The sequence below is a fragment of the Megascapheus bottae genome, chromosome 22 (assembly GCF_031878675.1).
Source record: "Megascapheus bottae isolate mThoBot1 chromosome 22, mThoBot2.hap1, whole genome shotgun sequence".
Taxonomy (NCBI): Eukaryota; Metazoa; Chordata; class Mammalia; order Rodentia; family Geomyidae; genus Megascapheus; species Megascapheus bottae.
The window spans coordinates 20679583-20700229 of NC_143530.1; the positions used below are offsets into that span (position 1 = coordinate 20679583).

Here is a 20647-nt window from a genome sequence, read left to right on the forward strand (position 1 = left end):
AGAAAAGAAAAAAGACCTAGAAAGCCATTTCACAAAACAAGTTTTTTTAAGCCAAATGGCCAATGATGTTCAACCTCAATATAGATCAGAAAAACACCAGTTTAAACTTCAAGAAAACCCTCTTCACCAACAGACCTTTAAAAACTTATAATCCTGGTATCTCACATTGAAAATAACAGAGCACAGCAAACCACACACTTACTGCAGGTGAGGAGACTGTCTTGGCAGAATCTGCACATACTTATAACCACTACACATCCTCAAATGCTTAAAATATTCACAGCAACAGTGCTCATGACACAGCATGCATAAAAGTGAAGCACGGGGGAAAAACTAAAACACTACCAATAAAACTGCAGCAAATTCATTCCTTGAATTACTATAAATAGCCATCTGTTTTATATTCAACAAAATGGACAAATCTGAAATTATAATGCTGAGGAAAAGAAAAACACATCAGTCCAAGTCCAATAAAGGACGTCCAAGATAAGGCTAAACAACATATGGGTTGTAAAAACACTTATTAGAGAGTGAATTTATTAATACAGAGAAGGAATAACTCATAAAGGATAAAGACGTATATTTCTTATTTATATTATAGTGTATTTATATTGTATATGATATTGTATTTCTTATGTTGTGAAGTCTATAGGCAAGTGTTAAGTCTGTTATGATTATTTAAACCACCCATATTAGTGTACACTTCACAACAAACTTAAGAAGGGGAAGAAAGAAGTTAAAAAAAGGTAGGAGCATCTTAAGAGGTCTGATTGGGAAGGTAAGAGAAAAAAGAAAACAGACTGGATCTGGGTATAAGTACCAATGAAAAGATACCAATGTGTTATAGAAGCTATACAGAATGAGGAAATAGTTCATAGACTGAGTTATGTAACAAAGTGGATGAGAAGAGCAGATGACTAATTCTACTTCCCCTAAGGGAACAAAGCAAGAGACAAGAACATAAATGCCAGTTATTTACTGTTAAATACCTTCTAGCTCAGGCATCCCAGACCCAGAGGAAGCAGATGGTATGGGTAGAGGGAGAAAAGAGGAGAAAGTTGCACCAAGTAACCTAACACTATGCCCTGTAATCACTTAGAACAGCACAGAGTTAATACCTGACAATTCAAATCAGTTACTGGCTAAGTTCACAAACCCTCAAACACAATACAAACATCCTCATTAAAGCTTCATTTTTCAACAGACAAGGCCAAAATAGCATCTCAGAAATCAAAGTTACATTTTTAATGTCAACTGTTTATATTGATATTATGAATATTTAAAGGCTACAGTTTATATGAATTCATACTTTGATTAAAGAAAAATGAAAGAATAAAAACCTTTCACTTACTTGATTGAGTTCCTAAAGTGGTCTTCAGCTGGGTTTTTCACAGTGCAACTATTCAGGAGCCATAAATCTGCCTCTGATGCATTTTCTAATTGAAAAAAATAGATGAAAAGTTAAAACACCACATTTAACTAAATCAAAACTACCCAAGTGCTTACCTAGATGCATGGGTTGCTGAGTGTGAGGGGAAAGCACTGTCAGAGATACGCAAATATCAATTCTATTATAGTAGGCAACTGCATCACCATGGAAATCTTCATGAATAATAAATACAATAATGTGTGTGCTATGATATTTTTAAAGTGTATGAGTATTATCTAATAATTTCCCAAAACTAAATTTAAATTGGCCCAATCTTACCTTTGAATATAAAATTCATTACCCTTTTTTGGATTTTCATAATATTTTCAAACATTAATAACAGTATATGCTGAATAGTCTTCTAAATATGCTGATTAGTCTCACTAAAAATGCAGCCTGTCTGCCTTAACTTACCTCAAAGTGACCCTCTTACTCCAATCAACAATTTGATTAAATATTACTGTACAGTAAAACTCACTGGCAATGCAAGAAATAATCTCAATTCATGTTATTAAAATGAATTTACAAATATATAAAATGCTAAAACTAATCTGCTTTCCTTAACAAGTAACACTGATTCTATGTGATTCAGACCTTACCAGCACATTTAAGGCTCTAAGATGACATCAACACTGTCAAATCTGCATCAGTGCTTGTGAGGGCAGGACATTACAATCATGTTCACAACAATTGTAGAACACTACATGGAGGAGGGGTGAGAGGATGTATTTTAAAAAGCATACCTAAGTCAGTTTGATATACTCAAACTGGAGATCTGCCTGCCAAGTCCTTATGCCTCTAATAAAACAACATGCAGCTCATTACCAGTAGTAAATGACTTGGCCACTAGAGTATCTCTAGGCAAAGAGACACCCTACTCTAGGTAAAGACAACGTCTACAGGCATCCATGAGACTGAGGTGCCTACATCCTCAAAAGATGAAACTTCAGTTGTCCTCCAATGTAGTACTCATGGATTCCTTTTATATTCTTTCTCCTACTTTTAATCCTGAAAAGAAGACCCAAAAATTCTTCATTTATCTCCACCTCTGCTTTTCAAATTTTAAAAGCATGTATTTATTACTTTTTGTTCTTTAAACTAATAAGCTTTTTAAAGTTTTTTATTAATTTCCTTTCCCAGAGTGCTTAGAGTCATGGGCTTCCTTTCTTATAAGAGAATGTAACCCGCATCCTAGTATACTCCATCATGAACAGTGACCATGCACCTTCTAAGGACTTCTCTCTCAGAGAAAAGCTGTGCTCACTGAACCAAGAGAATGATGCTCAGCAACAAGCCACCCACTTTGAGTGTGAGGAAAGAGACACAAAGGATTTGTTTACATTGAAACTTGCTTACTTTCTAAATTACTTCCTTACATAGACCAGAAATTGACAGTCAGGCTCAGGTAATAAAAATCTGATTAGCACTCATGATAATCACTAACATTACTAAGCAGAGTCTGTGTCCAGCAGTCAGCAGAGCATATCCCATTAACTTCTCATGTAATCCTCCCAATTTGAGGTGGGCTCATTTTGATTACAATTTTACAGAGAAGAAATCTAAAGCTTAAAAGGAAAACGGACTTGCCTAAAATTACCCAGTAAAAGGGTGGGTGAAGATTAGACATCCAGACAAACTGACTCCACAGTCTGAATTTAAGGAAATTAGCACGCCTCATTAGTGGCTCCCGGCCTCTTGATCAAGAATAATGCAGATAATAACCACAGACAAAACCAAGAAGTTGTACATGGCCTTGAGGGTGTCTCATGATATTTCAAAAAACACTAATAATCAGGCTTCAAAAAGTAACTCTTTAGCTATTATGTAAAATTCCCAAGATTATGAACGTGTCAGTTTTTGGTCTTCTGTAATCAATGAAGACATGAAAGAAAAAATAATTAATATGGCATTAGTATCCCAAAACATAGAGAGATCCCCGCCCCCAAATCTTCCCACTCCCGGCAGACTTCTGCATGGTTCACTTCAACACTTGCTGGCTAAACAAGACTCTGATCTTACACAACTGTTCCATTCGAAAATCAACCAGAGAAGCAACACATAACAATAAAAGGGTCTATTCATAGCTTTCAAATAGGAAGGTAGGCAGGCTGACAGAAATAAAAGCTCACAAAGAACAAAACTAAAGGGGGAGTTTGATTGCTTTGGACCCAACAGCATTTTTTGAGAGTTTTTTCTTTTTACCACAGAACACTGGAAGGCAAGTCCAAACAGTTACAGTGTCCATTACACTTAATCATACCCAAGAAGTTTATTTACCCAATACAAATCACTGAAAGAGCCCCTTAAAAACTTGGGAGAATGGAGCAAACTTTAATAAGAGAATTTAAAAGCCCCTTAAGATGCAGGCTGAAAAGTAATTTTTGAAACTAATAAAAGAAAAAATAAAAAGTTTTGACCAATGAATTAATATTGAGATTTCATTGATCATTCCATTGGGTTCAAATGGCAGGAAGATGAGGAAGAAGGAGAAGAGAGAAGAAGATGGGAATGAAGATTCAAGAAGAGAATGTAAAAATATGAGTCTGAAATTCTCAGGTAAAGACCTGGCCTTCAGGCAGTCAGCTAAGTCACACAGTTCCAGTGTAGAAGAATATGTAGTGAGCCTCTGACTGAATAGAGAGCTCCAAGATGTTTCTTGGAGATTACTCTATCAGAAGCTGGCCTTTTAAAACAGATGCACTTATTATGCCATGGAAATAAGGTGAGGAACGACCATGAATCAGCTTGAACTACTTGAAGGAAATTTTTTTTTTCATTAAAGCAAAAGATAACTGACAAAGCTCCAACAGTAACTACCAACAAATTATTATGTAGCTAAGTGTTGTGGTGATCAACATGAGAATACAGGCCTTGTGCTTACTAGGTATATCAGTGCCTGTGCCAATATTATTCCTAAGAGCCAAAAGCTGAAAATAACCCAGATGTCCACAAACTGATAGATGCATACAATTTAGCATATTCACAGAATGCAATATTATTTGACATAAAAAAATAAATGAAATACTAAAATATGGATGGATCTTTAAAACATCATGACTAGTAGAGGCCAGAAAGAAAAACACACATTTTATGTCTCTCTTGCAATAAAATGTCTAGAAAAGACAAATACAAAGAACACAAAATAAACTAGTGATAGGGAGGATGAGGGGATAATAGGAGAAAAAGACTAGAGTTTCACTGTATGGAAAAAAATAGTTTAAAACTGACTATGGCACAACTATATCACTACACTAAATGCCACTGCATTACAGTTTCCATGAATGAACTACTGTGAATGGCAATAAGGCTGTTTAAAAAAAAAACATTATCACCAAGAGAAGAGCTTGAACCATATGATCTCCACTGGTCTGGTCTCTGTACACACTGCCTAAGTGTTACTCACCTGTCATAACAAATATTTTGGTTGTTTTTTTTTTTTTTTTCCCAGTCCCAGGGCTTGAATTCAGGACCTGGGCACTTTCCATGAACTTTTTGCTCAAGGCTAGCACTCTGCCATTTGAGCCACCACGCCACTTCTGGCTTTTCTGTGTATGTGGTATCAAGGAATCGAACACAGGCTTTGTACATGCTTGACAAGCATTCTACCACTAGGCCACATTACCAGCCAGCCATAGCAAATTCTTTTTTTTTTTTTTTTTTGCCAGTCGTGGGCTTGAGCTCAGGGCCTGAGCACTGTCCTTGGACTTTCTCAAGGCTAGAGCTGTACCACCTGAGCCTCAGCACCACTTCTGGCTTTTTTGTATGTATGTGGTACCAAGGAATCGAACCCGGGTCTTTGTGCATGCTAGGCAAGCACTTTAACCACTAGGCCAAACTCCCGGCCCATAGCAAATTCTTATACTCACCTTTCCCATGATATTTTACGCATCTATCTTCTTCAGAAGGAGGAAGGCACTGATGAGTATGTAGCAAATCCCAGCAAAAACTCATATATAAATGGTCCTTCAATAGATTAATGCTTTCTAAATCCTCAGAACCAATCTCTTGTTGGAAGAATGAATGATTGAATGCATGAACACATGAATGAGCCAAGACCAAGGAGGCAGAGGGCATATTAATAAATAAGCATCAAGACCAAACTAGGAGAAAAACAGATTAGTGGTCTGTAATCACAAGTCAAAATCAGAGCATTATTTCCAGGAGAAGTTGGGGGTTCAGCTCTGACGCAGAATGTGGACTTTCTTCCAGGGGATCTTGGTATTCTAAAAGGAAGGAAGGCATCGGCCTTTCTTTGTCTGGGATATTTTATTCCAATTACACACAAAGCAAATTTCACTAAATAAAATACCATACATAGGGGAAAAACTACTCTGATTTAAGCAATGCTATGAAAATTTGCACATATACTCTAACTGCAGAATCAAAAAGTAAAATAAATGAAATTGGTTTTAAAAAATAGTAAGAAATGTACCAAAATGTTAGCAGTAACTATATTTAGACATAGAATGCATGTTCTACAAATCAAGTCTTCCTAGATTCTAGATAAGTAGGGCCTAATATTCCCTCAAGCCTCAAACCAGTCATCTAGCGGTTTTACAGATTTCTAGAGGCAGGTTCTGCATCATCTGCGTGGTTCACCTAGAAAAGATGATTCTTGGAGCACTGGTTTAGGCCCTATGGGTCTTTTCAACAGACATCCAGGCTGAGGCTCCAGCACTTGCCTTTAAAAATATAATAAAATAAAGGCCATTTCTATACTTCAGAGACTAGATGATAGAGGCCAAAGGTATGATGTTACAGATCAGACAACAGAGGGTCCAATGGGAAAGAGATATTTCTTTTCAAAAGTGCAAGAACTGCTGGGCGTGGTGGCTCACGCCTGTAATCCTAGCTACTCAGGAGGCTGAGATCTGAGGATCAAGGTTCAACGCCAGCCCAGGCACAAAAGGACCTAAGACTCCTACCAGAAAATGGGAAGTGGGACTTGGCTCAAGGGTAGGGCGGTACCCTTGAGCTGAAGAGTTCAGGGACAGTGCCCAGGCCCAGGGGTAAGGTGGTAGCCCTGAGCTGAAGAGCTCAGGGACAGTGACCAGGCCAAGTTCAAGCCCCATGACCCACAACAAAAAATTTAAAAAGCAAGAACTAGATAAGTGACACTCTAAAGAAGACTTTCTAAGAAGGTTTCTGATCTAGAAGGCTAATGTAAATAGTGACACCAGTAACATCAATAGAAGCAATAAGGAGGAAGGAGCAGAGCAGAGCAAAGGATAACATCATCACCCAGGTCCACTTTGAGATCACCAACTAGTGACAGATGCAAGCACAACTATACAACAAACATCTGCAGATATATGAAAGAGCTCACAGAAGGTGAATGAGGCTCATGTCACCATCTATGACAAATAGAAGGCATTGGAGTGGGAGAACTATCGTACCCAGGATTCAAAAATCATCAAGAAGGTGGAAATAAGTTGCAGAGGCACATTGGATGGGCAGATCTTCATAGAGGAGGGTTTGCTTGGTTGAATAATGGTGACTGAATAATAGAGTCAAAGTGGAATCGAAAGCAAAACCTCTGCTGATATCTTCTATGTCTTTTAAGTCAGAAGGAATTTGCCCAGAAGTAAAAGTGCGATGAAAATGCCTGACTGATTTCCTTTATATTTAATTTTGACTACGTGATACATTCCATCAGCCATATGTGCATATTATTCTACCACTTGCTATAGCATTCTCAGATGTATGAGCCACACCTGAGCTCCCAGCAGCCCATTGCCCATGAGGTAATTAGTGGTGATTCCCATCTATGGATGCAGAGACAGGCATAGAAAGAGATGTATGCTGGAACAAGGGTGTATGTACCAAGCAAAGAGCCAAGAGGAAGAGCCAAAATTGATCTTTGGCCCTACAGGCTGAACTAAGGACTGTAGAATCTACTCTATTTCTCACCTGAAGTTAGGTAAGTATAGGGATGTTAGTTGCCTTTATCACCAAGTACAGAAAATATCTCTTAGCTCATGTTCAACATTACATTATGAACCATGGTCGTCTTTTTATCTAAGGATAATAAACTTTTTATTACTTTTTTCTTTTTTATTGTAATGTATAAAGAGGTTACAGTTATATTCTCCAGATAGTAGGTGCATTACTTCTCACACATTGATACCCCTTCTCGTGTTTTTGTCCCCATTTCCCTCTCCCCCACCCCTCCCAATAATCGTTTTCCAAAAGTCAGAGGTTCAAAGATGATCAGGATAATAAACTTTATATTCAAAATATTATAAATTATCTTCATGAAAAGGTCTTTCAAAAAGCAGGTGAGATAGCAAAAAAATGGGGGGGAGGGTGACTGTTTAAGAATACAACTATATTCTCCAGTGCAGCCTCCAGAGGAGGCTGCCTTCACTTCCTTCTATACCAATGCAGTATAAAGCCAGAAGTTTTTTTGTTTGTTTGTTTTGTTTTTTTTGCCAGTCCTGGGCTTGAATTCAGGGCCTGAGCACTGTCCTTGGACTTTCTAAAGACTAGAGCTCTACCACTGAGCCTCAGCACCATTTCTGGTTTTTTTCTATGTATGTGGAACCAAGGAATCAAACCCCGGTCTTCGCGCATACTAGGCAAGCACTCTACCACTAGGCTAAACTCCTGGCCCAGTCAGGAGAGGCTGAAAGTGACAAGCAACTGAGTTGAGGAAAGACAGCCTCAGGAAGCCTACCAAAGGCCATCCAAGGGGAAGAGGATGTCATAGGACAAGCCAGATGGGAAAGGCAACTGGATGGGATAGTGACTCAACATAGGATATTAATGCAAGAGAAATAAGTAGAGGTAGGTGGCCATAAAAGTAAGAAATCTTGCAAAAAGTGTAAGAGCAGGGTAAGACATCCACTAATGCTGACAGCCCGGAACAGGGTTTAGGAGCACAGAAAGGTCTGGGTGAGAGGCCCTGCAAAATGGAGATTATCAGGTACCTATCTCATTATACTCTACCATTGAGGCTTTTCCATTCCACTATCCACTCTCTGTCATATTTCTAACTAAAAGTAATTAAGGACAGAGGAAAGACATGAAGAAGGAAGGTACAAGCCCAGTGTCTACAGCCAGAGCATAATGGGGTAAAGGAGAATGGGTGTTTCAAAAGAAGCTCCCTAGTAAAGCCAGGAAAGGGGAAGAGGATTTTTCTGATGAAGAGCAATAAGGTATAGACACAGGAGTTAGATGAGGGTAAAATTTTAAGGAAAAGGAAATCTGACCTACACACAATATAGCAAGTGTTCATCATACAAATTCCAAACTGACTACTAAGAGAAAAACATAATTTCACAATGGAAAAACCAGTGAACCCCACCTTAACCAATACATCGAAGCTAACATGACCAATAATGGGACAAGTCAAAGGCCTCTTGATCAGACACAGAGAAAATGAAAGCATCATTTTTATTATACACGCGCACACTAAAGGTGATGAACAGGGGGGTTGCAGTTACATAAGCAAAATAGTGAGTAAACTCTTTTTTTAATTTTTTGTCAGCCCTGGGACTTGAACTCAGGACCTGAGCACTGTCCTTGGACACTTTTTGCTCAAGGCTAGCACTCTACCCCTTGAGCCACAGCATCACTTCTGGCTTTTTCTATGTATGTGGCACTGAGGAATCAAACGCAGGGCTTCAAGAATGATAGGCAAGCACTCTACCACAGGCCATGTTCCCAGACCCAGTACACTTCTTTTTGAACACTGTTACCCCCTACCTCATTTCCTCCCACTTATTCTTACTTACTCCCCTCCAAGGTTGTAATGTTCATTTCTAACATAATGTTGAGTATTATTGTTGAATTATTTCATTCTTTTTCCTGCTGTTTCCATGAAAGCATGATTTTTTCAAGGTATTCCTGACACCAATGTATAAAATGAATCATAAGGGAAGCAAAATACAACCCAAATTAAGGGACAATCATTCAAATAACAGTCCTAAACCCTTCAATAATGCCAAACACATACAAAGAAAAAGAGAGAAACTAGGCCAGGTTAAACAATCTTAGACACATGACAACTCAATGTAAAAATGTGATTTCAAACTGGATTCTCTTCCTAGAAAGGACATTACAGGAACAATATCAGTGAAGTCCAAAATTCAATGATAACACTCTCTAAATATTAATACTCTAGTTGTGAGGGTGGGGGTGGTGTTTTAAGATAATAATGTCTTGCAGGAGGATACCTCTAGAGGACACATACACTAGGGTATTTAAGGATGATGGGGCATTGAGTGAACAGAAATATTCCTCCTTTTTCTTTCTAAATGGTTGTCATTCTTCTGTAAATGCCATTTCCCTTTTCTATTTTGTTTTTTCTTTATTTGTGAAACAGAGACTAGAAACAAATACTGCTCTTCAATATCAGGATATATCAGTTGCCACAAAAATAAACACAGAAGAGCAGAAGGTTCTGTACAATATGAACATGGCTTTCTAACCACAAGGAAGTATTTTTCTCCCCTACTATCCTATCCCTAGCAGTAAAACAAGGATCCGTTTTATGGGCTGGGAGCATGGCCTATTGGTAAAAGTGTTTGCCTAGCATGCATGAAGCCCTGGGTATGTTTCCTCGGTGCCACATACAAGGAAAAACCCAGAAGTGGTACTGTGGCTCAAGTGGTACAGCACTATCCTTAAGAATGCCCAAGGACAGTGCTCAGGCCCTGAGTTCAAGACTAGCTAGGGGGAAAAAAAGAATACATTTTATGGAAAAGACTAAGAAAGATATTGACAAAGCTTTTTTTGTTAAGTTCACACTAAAAGAACATTTGATTTAAAATTCAAGAGAAAAAATAATTTTTATATGTAACCATATTCACAAATATTACCATATATTGAGAGATAACATTTAGCATTTAGTAGACTCAAAGCCAGGTAATATCTTCGGTGTAATTAAGTACTCTATGCCTTAGACAGCATTGATGCTTTATTGTTCCACTATCCATTCACAATTCTATTTCCAATTAAAAGCCAACAAACCAATTTCCCTTCACAGTGTAAGTTTCTCTAAAGTGCCCAACACTCATTCATGAGTAAAAGAAAGTCAGAAAACTGGCAAAAGAGATACATCAAATAAATTTTTTAAAAATCTACCAAAAAATCTTAGAGCTAGAAAAATGAATTATTTCACCCTATGATGAAGAAAATATAAAAATGCCCAATCTCATCACTCATATGCAGTTCAGTACAAGAAATTCTAGCCAGCAAAATAAAAAAGGCCAAATAGCCCGAGCCCTAGGGAGGCAAGAGAGATAAGTTCAAGGCTGCCCTGGGCTAACTAGCAAGTTTCAAGGTTGCTGAAGTTACAAAGTGAAACTCTTTCTCAAAACCAACAAAAATAATGACTTTGACATCAAAGAAAGAAAACAATTAAAATTCCTATATTCCAGCAAGTATCCTATTATGGCTTTGAAATTCAAACATAAGAAATAATCACCTCTCTCCCATAAGATACAGCAGCTAATAATGCTACAATTCTTCTCAATTAAGAAATATATATTGAGAGGATTAGCTTAAACTAGTCATGTAAAATTTTACAAAATAAATAATTGCACATTTCTGTTGTGAAAAAAAATGAAAAGAAAAGGAAAGGAAAGAAAAGAAATATGGCCTGGGACAGGAAGGGGGATAGAAGTGAAAATGGTGCAGGACAATTTTATGAGGCTTTTTGCTGGTACAGGGGCTTGAATTTATTGCCTTGCACTTGCTCACACTCAGGGCTCTATCACTTGGGGCATGTTTCCAGCCCTCTAAGACAATTTTGATTCAACTCTTCCTCCACCTGCCCACCAACTTCATTTGTAATGCTCTCATACATCCTCTGTGTGTTTCAGAGACTTCTATTGCTAGTTTGCTTGCAAGTAAGCTGGAGCCAGAAGTTTAGCCTATTGGTAAAGTGCTGTCCTAGCATGTATGAAGACCCAGTTTCGACTCCTCGACCCAATACAGAAAAAAGTCAGAAATGGTGCTGTGAGCGGGGGCAGTGGCTCTCGTCTGTATTTGTAGCTACTCGGGAGGCTGAAATATGAGGATCGCGGCTCAAAGCCAGCCCAGGTACTACTAAAGTCCATGAGACTCTAATTTCCAACTAACCACCAGAAAACTGGAAAGTGGTGCTGTGGCTCAAGGGGTAGGAGGATAGCTGTGAGCTGAAGAGCTCAGGGACAGTGCCCAGGCCCAGAGTTAAAGGCCCACAACCTACTAAAAATTAAGGAAATGGTGCTGTGGCTCAAATAGTAGAGTGCTAACCTTGAGAAAAGCCGTAGGACAGTGCTCAGGCCCTGAGTTCAAGCCCCAGGACTGGAAAAAAAAAAAAAAAAACCAAAGGTATAAGTTTGATGACTTCAATGCTAAGGCCAGAAGAGTCCCTCATGCAATTGAAACTGTAAACCTGTATACATAGACACGGTTGAAAAAGCAACCCATACAGTACTAAGTCTCAGGAATACAACAGTGTTCACTTTTACATTCAGATAATTTCTTTTCTTTATCCACAGAAACACCTTCAAATCTCCCACACCCCACAGCAAGTAGATATCTCCAAAGGTTTTTCTTATGCAAGAAAAATACTCCTTAAATCCAACTACTTTTAAATTAGGTATTCTGAGTCATATAATTTTAAAAATCTCTAACTCTATCACTTAAAATCATTTGAAATATCATTACTGGTTTTAATACTGCACTAATATTTATAACTAATATGCCTCATATGTTACAGTATGTTTATAAGGAGACTGTATGTTATATATTTTCTGATTTCACTTAGCCTCCGTGGACCTCACTCCCTTTCTCCTATCCAAATTTCTTTTTGCTAGTCCTGGGGCTACACTCAGGACCTAGGCACTGTACTTGAGCTGCTTGTGACCACGGCTGGTGCTCCACCACTTGAGTCACAGCACCACTTCCAGCTTTTTCTGTGTATGTGGTACTGAGAAATCAAACCCAGGGCTGCATGCATGCTAGGCAGGCACTCTCCCACAAAGTCACATTCCCAACCCCAAAATGTATTTCTGAGAGAAGACAGACTGCTGGGAAAACAAAGGTCCTTGCTTCCAGCCAGTTTACTTTCTATCACAAAACTTCTTTGCAAAAATTAGCCAGATGAAGGCTGGGTACTGGTGGCTCATGTGTGTAATCCAAGCTACTTAGGAGGCTGAGATCCAGAGAACTCTATCAAAGTCAGACCAGAAAGAAAAGTCTGTAACACTCCATCTCCAAAGTAACCATCAAACTAGAGACGTAGTTCAAGTAGTAGAGCCCCAGACAAGCAGTGGGAAGCACTGGGTTCAACTTCTGTACTGGCAATTTTTTAAAAGGTAGAAAAAAGATGGAAGGTAATTTCTCCTAAGTCTGTCAAGGAAGCTAGCTACCATCTACAACACAGCCATTAGAAAACAACAAAAAAGAACAATCATAAACAAAATATAAATAAGTAAACAAGTAAAATACAAAAAATGCATAAGTAATAAAAAATAAATAAGGGCAGGAAGTTTGGCCTAGTGGTAGAGTGCTTGCCTAGCATGAACAAAGACCTGGGTTTGATTCCTCAGTACCACATACATAGAAAAAAAAGCTGGAAGTGGTGTTGAGGCTCAAGTGGTAGAGCTCTAGCCTTGAGAAAGCCCTGAGTTCAGTCCCCACGACTGGCAAAATAAAATAAAATAAAATAAAATAAAAATAAATAAATAAAAACAAAGGGGGCTTCCTTTGTTTATTTCCTAACTCAGTGATTACAAAAAATAGTACTAAAGTTGAAGATAAAATAATTACACATAAAAGTAGGAGAGAATAAATCCATTTACATCCTGGAGCCTATACCCCCACTTAAATTTTAACTGCAACAAAGAAACAGATCATGAGTCAGAGTTTAATAGTTGGAGATGGTGGAATACATCTGAGGTCTTAGATATAGTACTGTTGTTTTAAACCTAAGCCAGTAAAAAAGGCCAATAAGCTAAAAATCAATCAAAGAGTATATAAGTCGCCCAATTACAATTTTATAGTGTCTGACTACATTTTTTTAACAAAACAAGTCTACATTTTCTTTTAAGATAATATTTTATAATCTTTGCTAAAGCAAAATCTGTTTATGTTAGGCTCTACCCAGAAGCAATTCATTGATTGTAAATGCCTTACTTTTACCTAAGCCCATAGGGAAACTAGATCTAAACATTACAAATCACTTAGGAGAGTTAAAATACACAGAACACATTTGAGCCAAATAGTCTAAATGCTTATTAAACTGTACCTTAGAGCAATATATCGATGTTTTATAAACTACCTATATAACTTGACTCTTCAGAAAGCCCTAATCTTCAAGGAATTGTCATAAGTTAAAAAAAGACATTAAAGCCTTTTCAATTAATTTAGTGCATGCCAAGTATTCCCCTGGTGTGAACTATTGGAACTACACTACACTACACACTCTACAGGAATCCTTGCTTATATTTAACAGATAAGAGACTTAACATAAATGTGAGTTTTATAAAATATGCAAAAGATGTTTAAGTTGAAGATATTATGTAAGATTATAGCTGCAAAAACAAACCATGTGCTTACAAAAAAAATTATACTTCTCCCAACAAAAATAAAATTATTTCCACATAGGAATTCACTTGTGACTTTATCTTTAACCAGGATGCTTCTGAGTTTTGTCTTTGAATAGCCAGGGTAAAGACAAATATTGTGGTTTTAAATCAGATGTACTAGGTATCCTGAGAAATCATGTTACTACTTAAAAGACAAATGAAGGAAGTAAGAATATTCAATAAAGCATAATCATAAAATCGATGCAAAAGGTTTGTTTTTTTTTAAGGTGAGAGATAGAATTTTTTTCTGACAAAATCATTCTTACAAAGAGGCTCTTCCTTCCACAACCAATCCCTACAGCAGCTGTTACTGTGAACATAATAGACTCAATTAAAGAAACAAAACAGCCGGGCACAGTGGCTCACGCTTGTAATAACCTGTTATCTGTCTGAGTCAGAAGCAAGAATTAGAAGCTCTTTCAAAAGGGAAGTAAAGACCTAGCAATGGTTATACTATGAAATGTAACGAGTTCCCTTGTCACTTGTTTTGATGATTGGTATGACTAATGACATCTGAGGCTGTGCTGGTGGCTTCCAGGGGGCTCAGTTTTGAGGACTGCTACTCCATAAAGAGATAAAAGGGGAAGAGATGAAGTCCACCAGCCATTTTTTTTTCCAGCTCTTCATCCTCATGGCCACCATGAACTATCTAAATGCTACTTATATACTTTGCAAACAAACTCCTTAAATATGTAATAATAATATCCCTTCAAAGAATGTACATAAATAGTAAGTCAATATTCTGAAAAGCAAAACAATAATAACCATGATTATAATCTACTGCCGAAATTTTTGTGTCCTCATCTAAGAGTTTCATTTGCATAAATTCATTCCACTTTTACAATAATTCTAGAAAGCAGATACATACTTACCCTCATTTTACAAAAGAGCAACTTAAACAATTTGGCCAAGGTGACACAGAGAATAAATTTAACAGTCAGCTCCAGACTCCAAGCATATCTACCACTGCTATTAAATGTACTAAAAAGCACATCAAAATAGATCCATAGAGAAATAAAAAGCTATCACATAGTGCTATTTTTCTTTCTTTTTTGTGAATTAATTTTATTATTTAATTATCTTTAAATAGTTGCACAAGGGATTTCAATTCAACATGTCAGTTTATGAGTACAATCATCATGTCACCCCTTCCATCATTCTCCCCCATCTTGCTGATGGTTCATAACCCTTTCTCTCAAAGAGTTAGTAACTTCAATCCAGGGCATCTCACCTGTGTCAATGCTCTACATTTCCAACTTCTACATCCTGCTATTTTTCTCTAGGTCAAGCACCAGAGCTTAGAACTAAGAAATTTTCCCTTATTAAACAACTACCTCCCACTGTAATTTATTTTATAAAACATACACCAATCACCTTGCTCTGCATAACTTTTTAATTGCTATACCCTATTTGAAAATCACAACAAAATTTTATTTTAACACGATGTGAACACAACATAAAAACTTCCCACTCTCACTGACTTTGGAATGTATATTGGAAAAGATCACATTTTAAGCCCTTATTTCACTGAATTATGTGCTACAAAATAAATCTAGGCTAGCATACTATATTATGGTGTCATAGCCTATTCCCCATATCCCAAATGGATCACTGCATAAACTTATTAATTTGCTATCTTTGCTTCCAAGTTAAAAAATTATTCTTCTTCTCAAATAAGGATATAAATTTCACCAAAACTTGAAGCTGTTTTTTCTGTTGTTATTAAGAAAATGAACGGACTTTCTGTAACCACCAAATTTGACTAGAATAATCTATTTAAAGAGAAGTTATGCTTTCTTTGTCCTGGAAATACACATTTATTTTTTTTCTTTCATTACCTTACCAAGCAACAAAATGTGCCTAATGTGCATTTTGCTTTCATACAGCAATTCATATCAAAACAATGTAATTAGTCACCATAAATGACTAGGAAAATATACATATATACACATATATATCTTAATGAAAAAAATCCAGGCAAAGACAAATATTTTCCCTGTTGTTTGCGATGACCGAGCTTTTAAAAATCATTTTTAATGGAACTAATAGTCTACTAACTTACTTCATCTATAAGTGGCAGTTATTCTACTTTACTGCTAACAATCAGGTATTATGATGTACTTAAATGTATGGGAAGCAGAATAATACCATGGAAAGGATATGGAAGAAAAACAACATCAAAATAAAAAACTGAAACAATTCAGAACCCATCTTCTCCTATAAACAAAAGGAAAAAAAAATTGCAAGGAGAGCCGGGAGTTTGGCCTGGTTGTAAGTGCTTGCCTAGCATGCACAAAGACTCAGGTTCAATTCCTGAGTACCACATACAAGTGCCTTCTGAGACTACAGAGTTTTAAGAAACCTAACCAGTCAAAAACAGAATATATGTAGCAAAATATATAAACAGCTTGAAACTGAAGAAAAATAAAAGAACTATAGACTTATTCATAAGGAATCCAAATTTGATCTTCAAATTATGCAATTGATAATCCAAATCTGGATTCATTCTATACTGCTGCAAATTATTGGGTGACTATTTCATGAATACAGAGCTATGTGACATTGGTAGTTTCTAATTTTCTTATTTTTTAATAAACAAAAGTATATGTACTTAGCTCTTCAACATGTTTTAATATACAGAATAATTCATTGTGGAATAAATCAATCTAACTAGCAGAAGCCAGGCTTTAACTTTCTGAAACTGCCTTTAGATCAAATCAGATAATGTATCTTATCTATCTATAAAGTTACCTCATAATAATAGTATCCATGAACTCTAATTTACCAATGTACTCTAAACTCAAATACACCAATATAAAATATTTGTATCAAAAAATCACGCATATTTTCTCATATGAAATAAATAAAACTGAAAAAGTACTAGGTGGTATAATTCCAGACTCAATCAAGACATAAACCCTGACAATCTTATTCTTAAGAAAGCAGTGAAGAAACTAATCAAAATATTATCCATCTCCAACATTATGCCTCCTCTCCTCTCAAGAGTAAATTAAGTTATGTGAACTGCTTTTGAACTATTTCTCAGCTATATTTCCCAAATATAGATTTGGCTGTATTTTAAAACTGCCCGTAATTCTATAATTCCCATGGCTCACAATTGTTATTATTCAGACAGCTCACATAAAAACTGTTTACAGTGTGCCAAACAGTGAAATCTCCTGCAGTCTACATTTCCCAATTGAAGGACTGATATGGCCCTGTCTTCTGAAACAACTTATTGTCATCAACACTGAGAGATACCAAACGCTAGCCCCTATTGGTTTATTTTTTTTTCTATTTAATTATAAGGAGTTTTGCTTTTTTGTTTAGGGCTTTTTGGTTTTTTGTTTTATTTGTAACACTATAGTTTGAACTTGGAACTTCATGCTTTGCTAGACAGGTAGTCAATTTCTAAGCCACCCCTCTACAATCTGCCTCTTTGACACTTTTCATTGTAGCCAGATAGAAGGCACACATCACCAGACCCAGCCACTGAGAGGTCTAGTGAAATGTATGCCTAAATTGGCCTTGAATCATGATCATCTTGGTCTCAGCCTCCCAAGTAGCCAGGCATGTGCCACTGGCATCCACCTGAATTTCCATATTTCTTTTTTACATTTCTTTTTTTTTTTTTTATTGTCAGGGTGATGTATAGAGGGGTTACAGTTTCACTCATCAGGTGGTGGGTACATTACTTCTTTTTATTTTTGTGTGGGGTCATGAGGCTTGAACTCGGCCTGGGCACTGTCCCTGAGCTCTTCAGTTCAAGGCTACCAGCCTACCCCTGGGCCAAGGCATTGTCCCTGAGCTCTTCACCTCAAGGCTACCGCCCTACCCTTGAGCCAAGCCCCACTTCCCGTTTTCTAGAGGTTAATTGGAGATTCAAGTCTCAGGTCCTTGTGTGCCTGGGCTGGCTTTGAACCTTGATCCTCAGATCTCCGCCTCCTGAGTAGCTAGGATTACAGGCATGAGCCACCATGCCTGGCTCACATGACTTCTTGAACATGGTTTTTCCCATGCTTTTGTCCCACTTTCTCTCCCACCATCTCTTTCTATTCGTTTTGCTTTCCCCCTTCCCTTCCCTATTTCAAATAAGAAAATAAATATATACAGGTATAAGCACATAGGGACTGATGACATGATATCTAGAATTGCAACAAAATTCTTCACAAAAAAAATGAAAAAAGGAATTGTCTTAATTATTGAATTGCTTGGTAAGTATAAGATTTTATTACTATTTATTGAACCTCATTGTATGTATTTTAAAACATTTTCATAATAAACAAGTACTTTTTAAATATGACAAAAAGAATAAAAGTACATTTAGGAATTTAGTATATGATAACAATGGCATTTCAAATTAAAGGAGAAAAGATAAATTACTCAATAAATGGTATCAGGAGAAATGATTAGTCATCTGGGAGAATAAGACCAGGGACCATCCATCATGCATAAATTCCATGTAACAAAGATTTAAATGTAAGAAAATGAAAACATTAAAGAACAAAAGAAACAAAAGGAGGATCATTATTTTGAAGTTAAAAATTTGATTAAAAAATCAACTATATAAAAACAATTAGTTTCTGCACAGCAAAAGAAACCATCAACAACACACAAACAACTAAGGGGGACAGAGAGTACTTACAAATTAGTAAGCAGCATCCGAGAGAAACATAATGAAGGGCTATGAATAGGTGATATCTAATAGAAACATAATGAAGGGCTGGGAATAGGTAATACAAAAAAAAATAAACTTGGGGTGAGGGGAGGAAAAGGGGAACAAAAACATGAGGAGTATCAATGTTCAAGAAGTAATGCACCCACTACCTGATGAATATAACTATAACCCCTCTATATATTATCCCGACAATAAATTTTTTAAAAAAGAGAGAGAAAGGGCTGTGAGCTTGGCCTAGTGGTAGAGTGCTTGCCTAGCATGCACAAAGAAACGGGTTTGATTCCTCGGTACCACATACATAGAAAAAAGCCAGAAGTGGTGCTGAGGCTCAAGTGGTAGAGCTCTATCTAGCCTTGAGAAAGTCGAAGGACAGGGCTCAGGCCCTGAGCTCAAGCCCAGGACTGGCAAAAAGAGGGGGGAGGGGGGGGAGCGCCGGGGAATGACTCTTAAGAGAAATGCAAATTAAAAGAAACCATCATGCCATTTTTCATTCATCAGATTAGCTAAGATTAAAGGCTCATAATATAGTATATTGGAGGGGAAGTTAACAAGCTTATATATTGCTGATGGAAATATAAATTTACGTCATCTCTAAGAAGGCAATTTAACAATATACATTAAAATTACAAATGTATATACCTTTTAACCCAGTAATTACTCTTTCAGATACTGATTATAAAATATATTTATATATATGCACAATAATACATTCATAGACAAGCATGGGAACCACTGTGGCACTGCTGATAGAAAAGACAAGGCAGCGTAAAGAACTAGAATGATAGGACTGTAGAAATTAATCACCCGACTTCCACATGATGGAATACAAAACAACATTTAAAAAATAGAGAATATGGGCTGGGAGTTAGGCCTAGTGGTAGAGTGCTTGCCTAGCATGCACGAAGAACCGGGTTCAATTCCTGGGTACCGCATACATAGAAAAAAGCCGGAAGTGGAGCTGAGGCTGAAGTGGTAGAGCTCTAGCCTTGAGAAAGTCCAAGGACAGTGCTCAGGCCCGGAGCTCAAGCCCAGGACTGGCAAAAAAAAAAAAAAAAGAAGCGAAGACATTAGTAATGAACTAATAAAAGGTAATAACTCTTAAAACTACATGAAAACGTGAGACACAAGACCATGTTATTGTAGTACACCAAATTTTACCTAAAAGGAGGCAAAAGCATACTTATTTATATGTTTGTCTGGTTTTGTTCTTTTACAAATTTTAACACTTAGCTTTTCAGAAAGCTAGGAGATAGATAAAGTCATTACCGAACACCTTTTTGATTCTTTTATTATTTCCTACTACTGGGATCTAAATCCAGATCCTTAAGCATGGCAAGCTGAGCATCAGTAACACACACACACACACACACACACACACACACACACACACAAAACTTCCTCCTTTGATTATTCTGAAATTTGTATCATGTGCATGAATTATCCACTCAAAAAAATGTTTCAATATTGTTGGTTTGATATAATATCTTGGCTGTAAAAATAAATATATAAAACCCAGAGTCTTAGCTACATACATTATTCATTTTAAACCAAAATACATTATAAATGCATTGGTCCTGAATCACAGGAAAAGCCTTCCCCAGCAAATAGGTAACAATAATAGTTTGCCTCCAGAAAAGGATATTCGTCATTTAAAAATAATCTTTAATCTTTAATTTGCTCTTCCTAGACTTCTGATGTTGTAGCAAGCACAATCAATTGTTCAATATATTAACAGTTACAGAACATCAAGAAACAATGCAGGCTAGCTTATATTTCTCTACACTAAAACATGTTAAGATGACTAGATAGTCAAGACTGGAAGACAACTGTTCTGAAATGGACAGATATGAACCAAAGCACTTTCTTTGGCCAGAAAGGAGACAGATCAAATGACAGATTAGTTAAAAGAAAGAAATCAACAATAGAGAAAAGTTTCTGATGTATGAAAGATGACCTCAC

The 20647-nt window shown here is 36.8% G+C and overlaps 1 protein-coding gene across 2 annotated transcripts in view; it reads right to left on the reverse strand.

Annotated features, from left to right (window-relative positions):
• Cdkal1 (CDKAL1 threonylcarbamoyladenosine tRNA methylthiotransferase) overlaps window positions 1-20647 on the reverse strand; it is a 519085-nt gene that overhangs the window by 438468 nt on the left and 59970 nt on the right. For both annotated transcript variants that reach the window (XM_090356314.1, XM_090356316.1), the window contains exon 5: window positions 1352-1436. In XM_090356314.1, the coding sequence (XP_090212440.1) occupies window positions 1352-1436 (85 nt within the window). The remainder of the gene's footprint in view (window positions 1-1351; window positions 1437-20647) is intronic.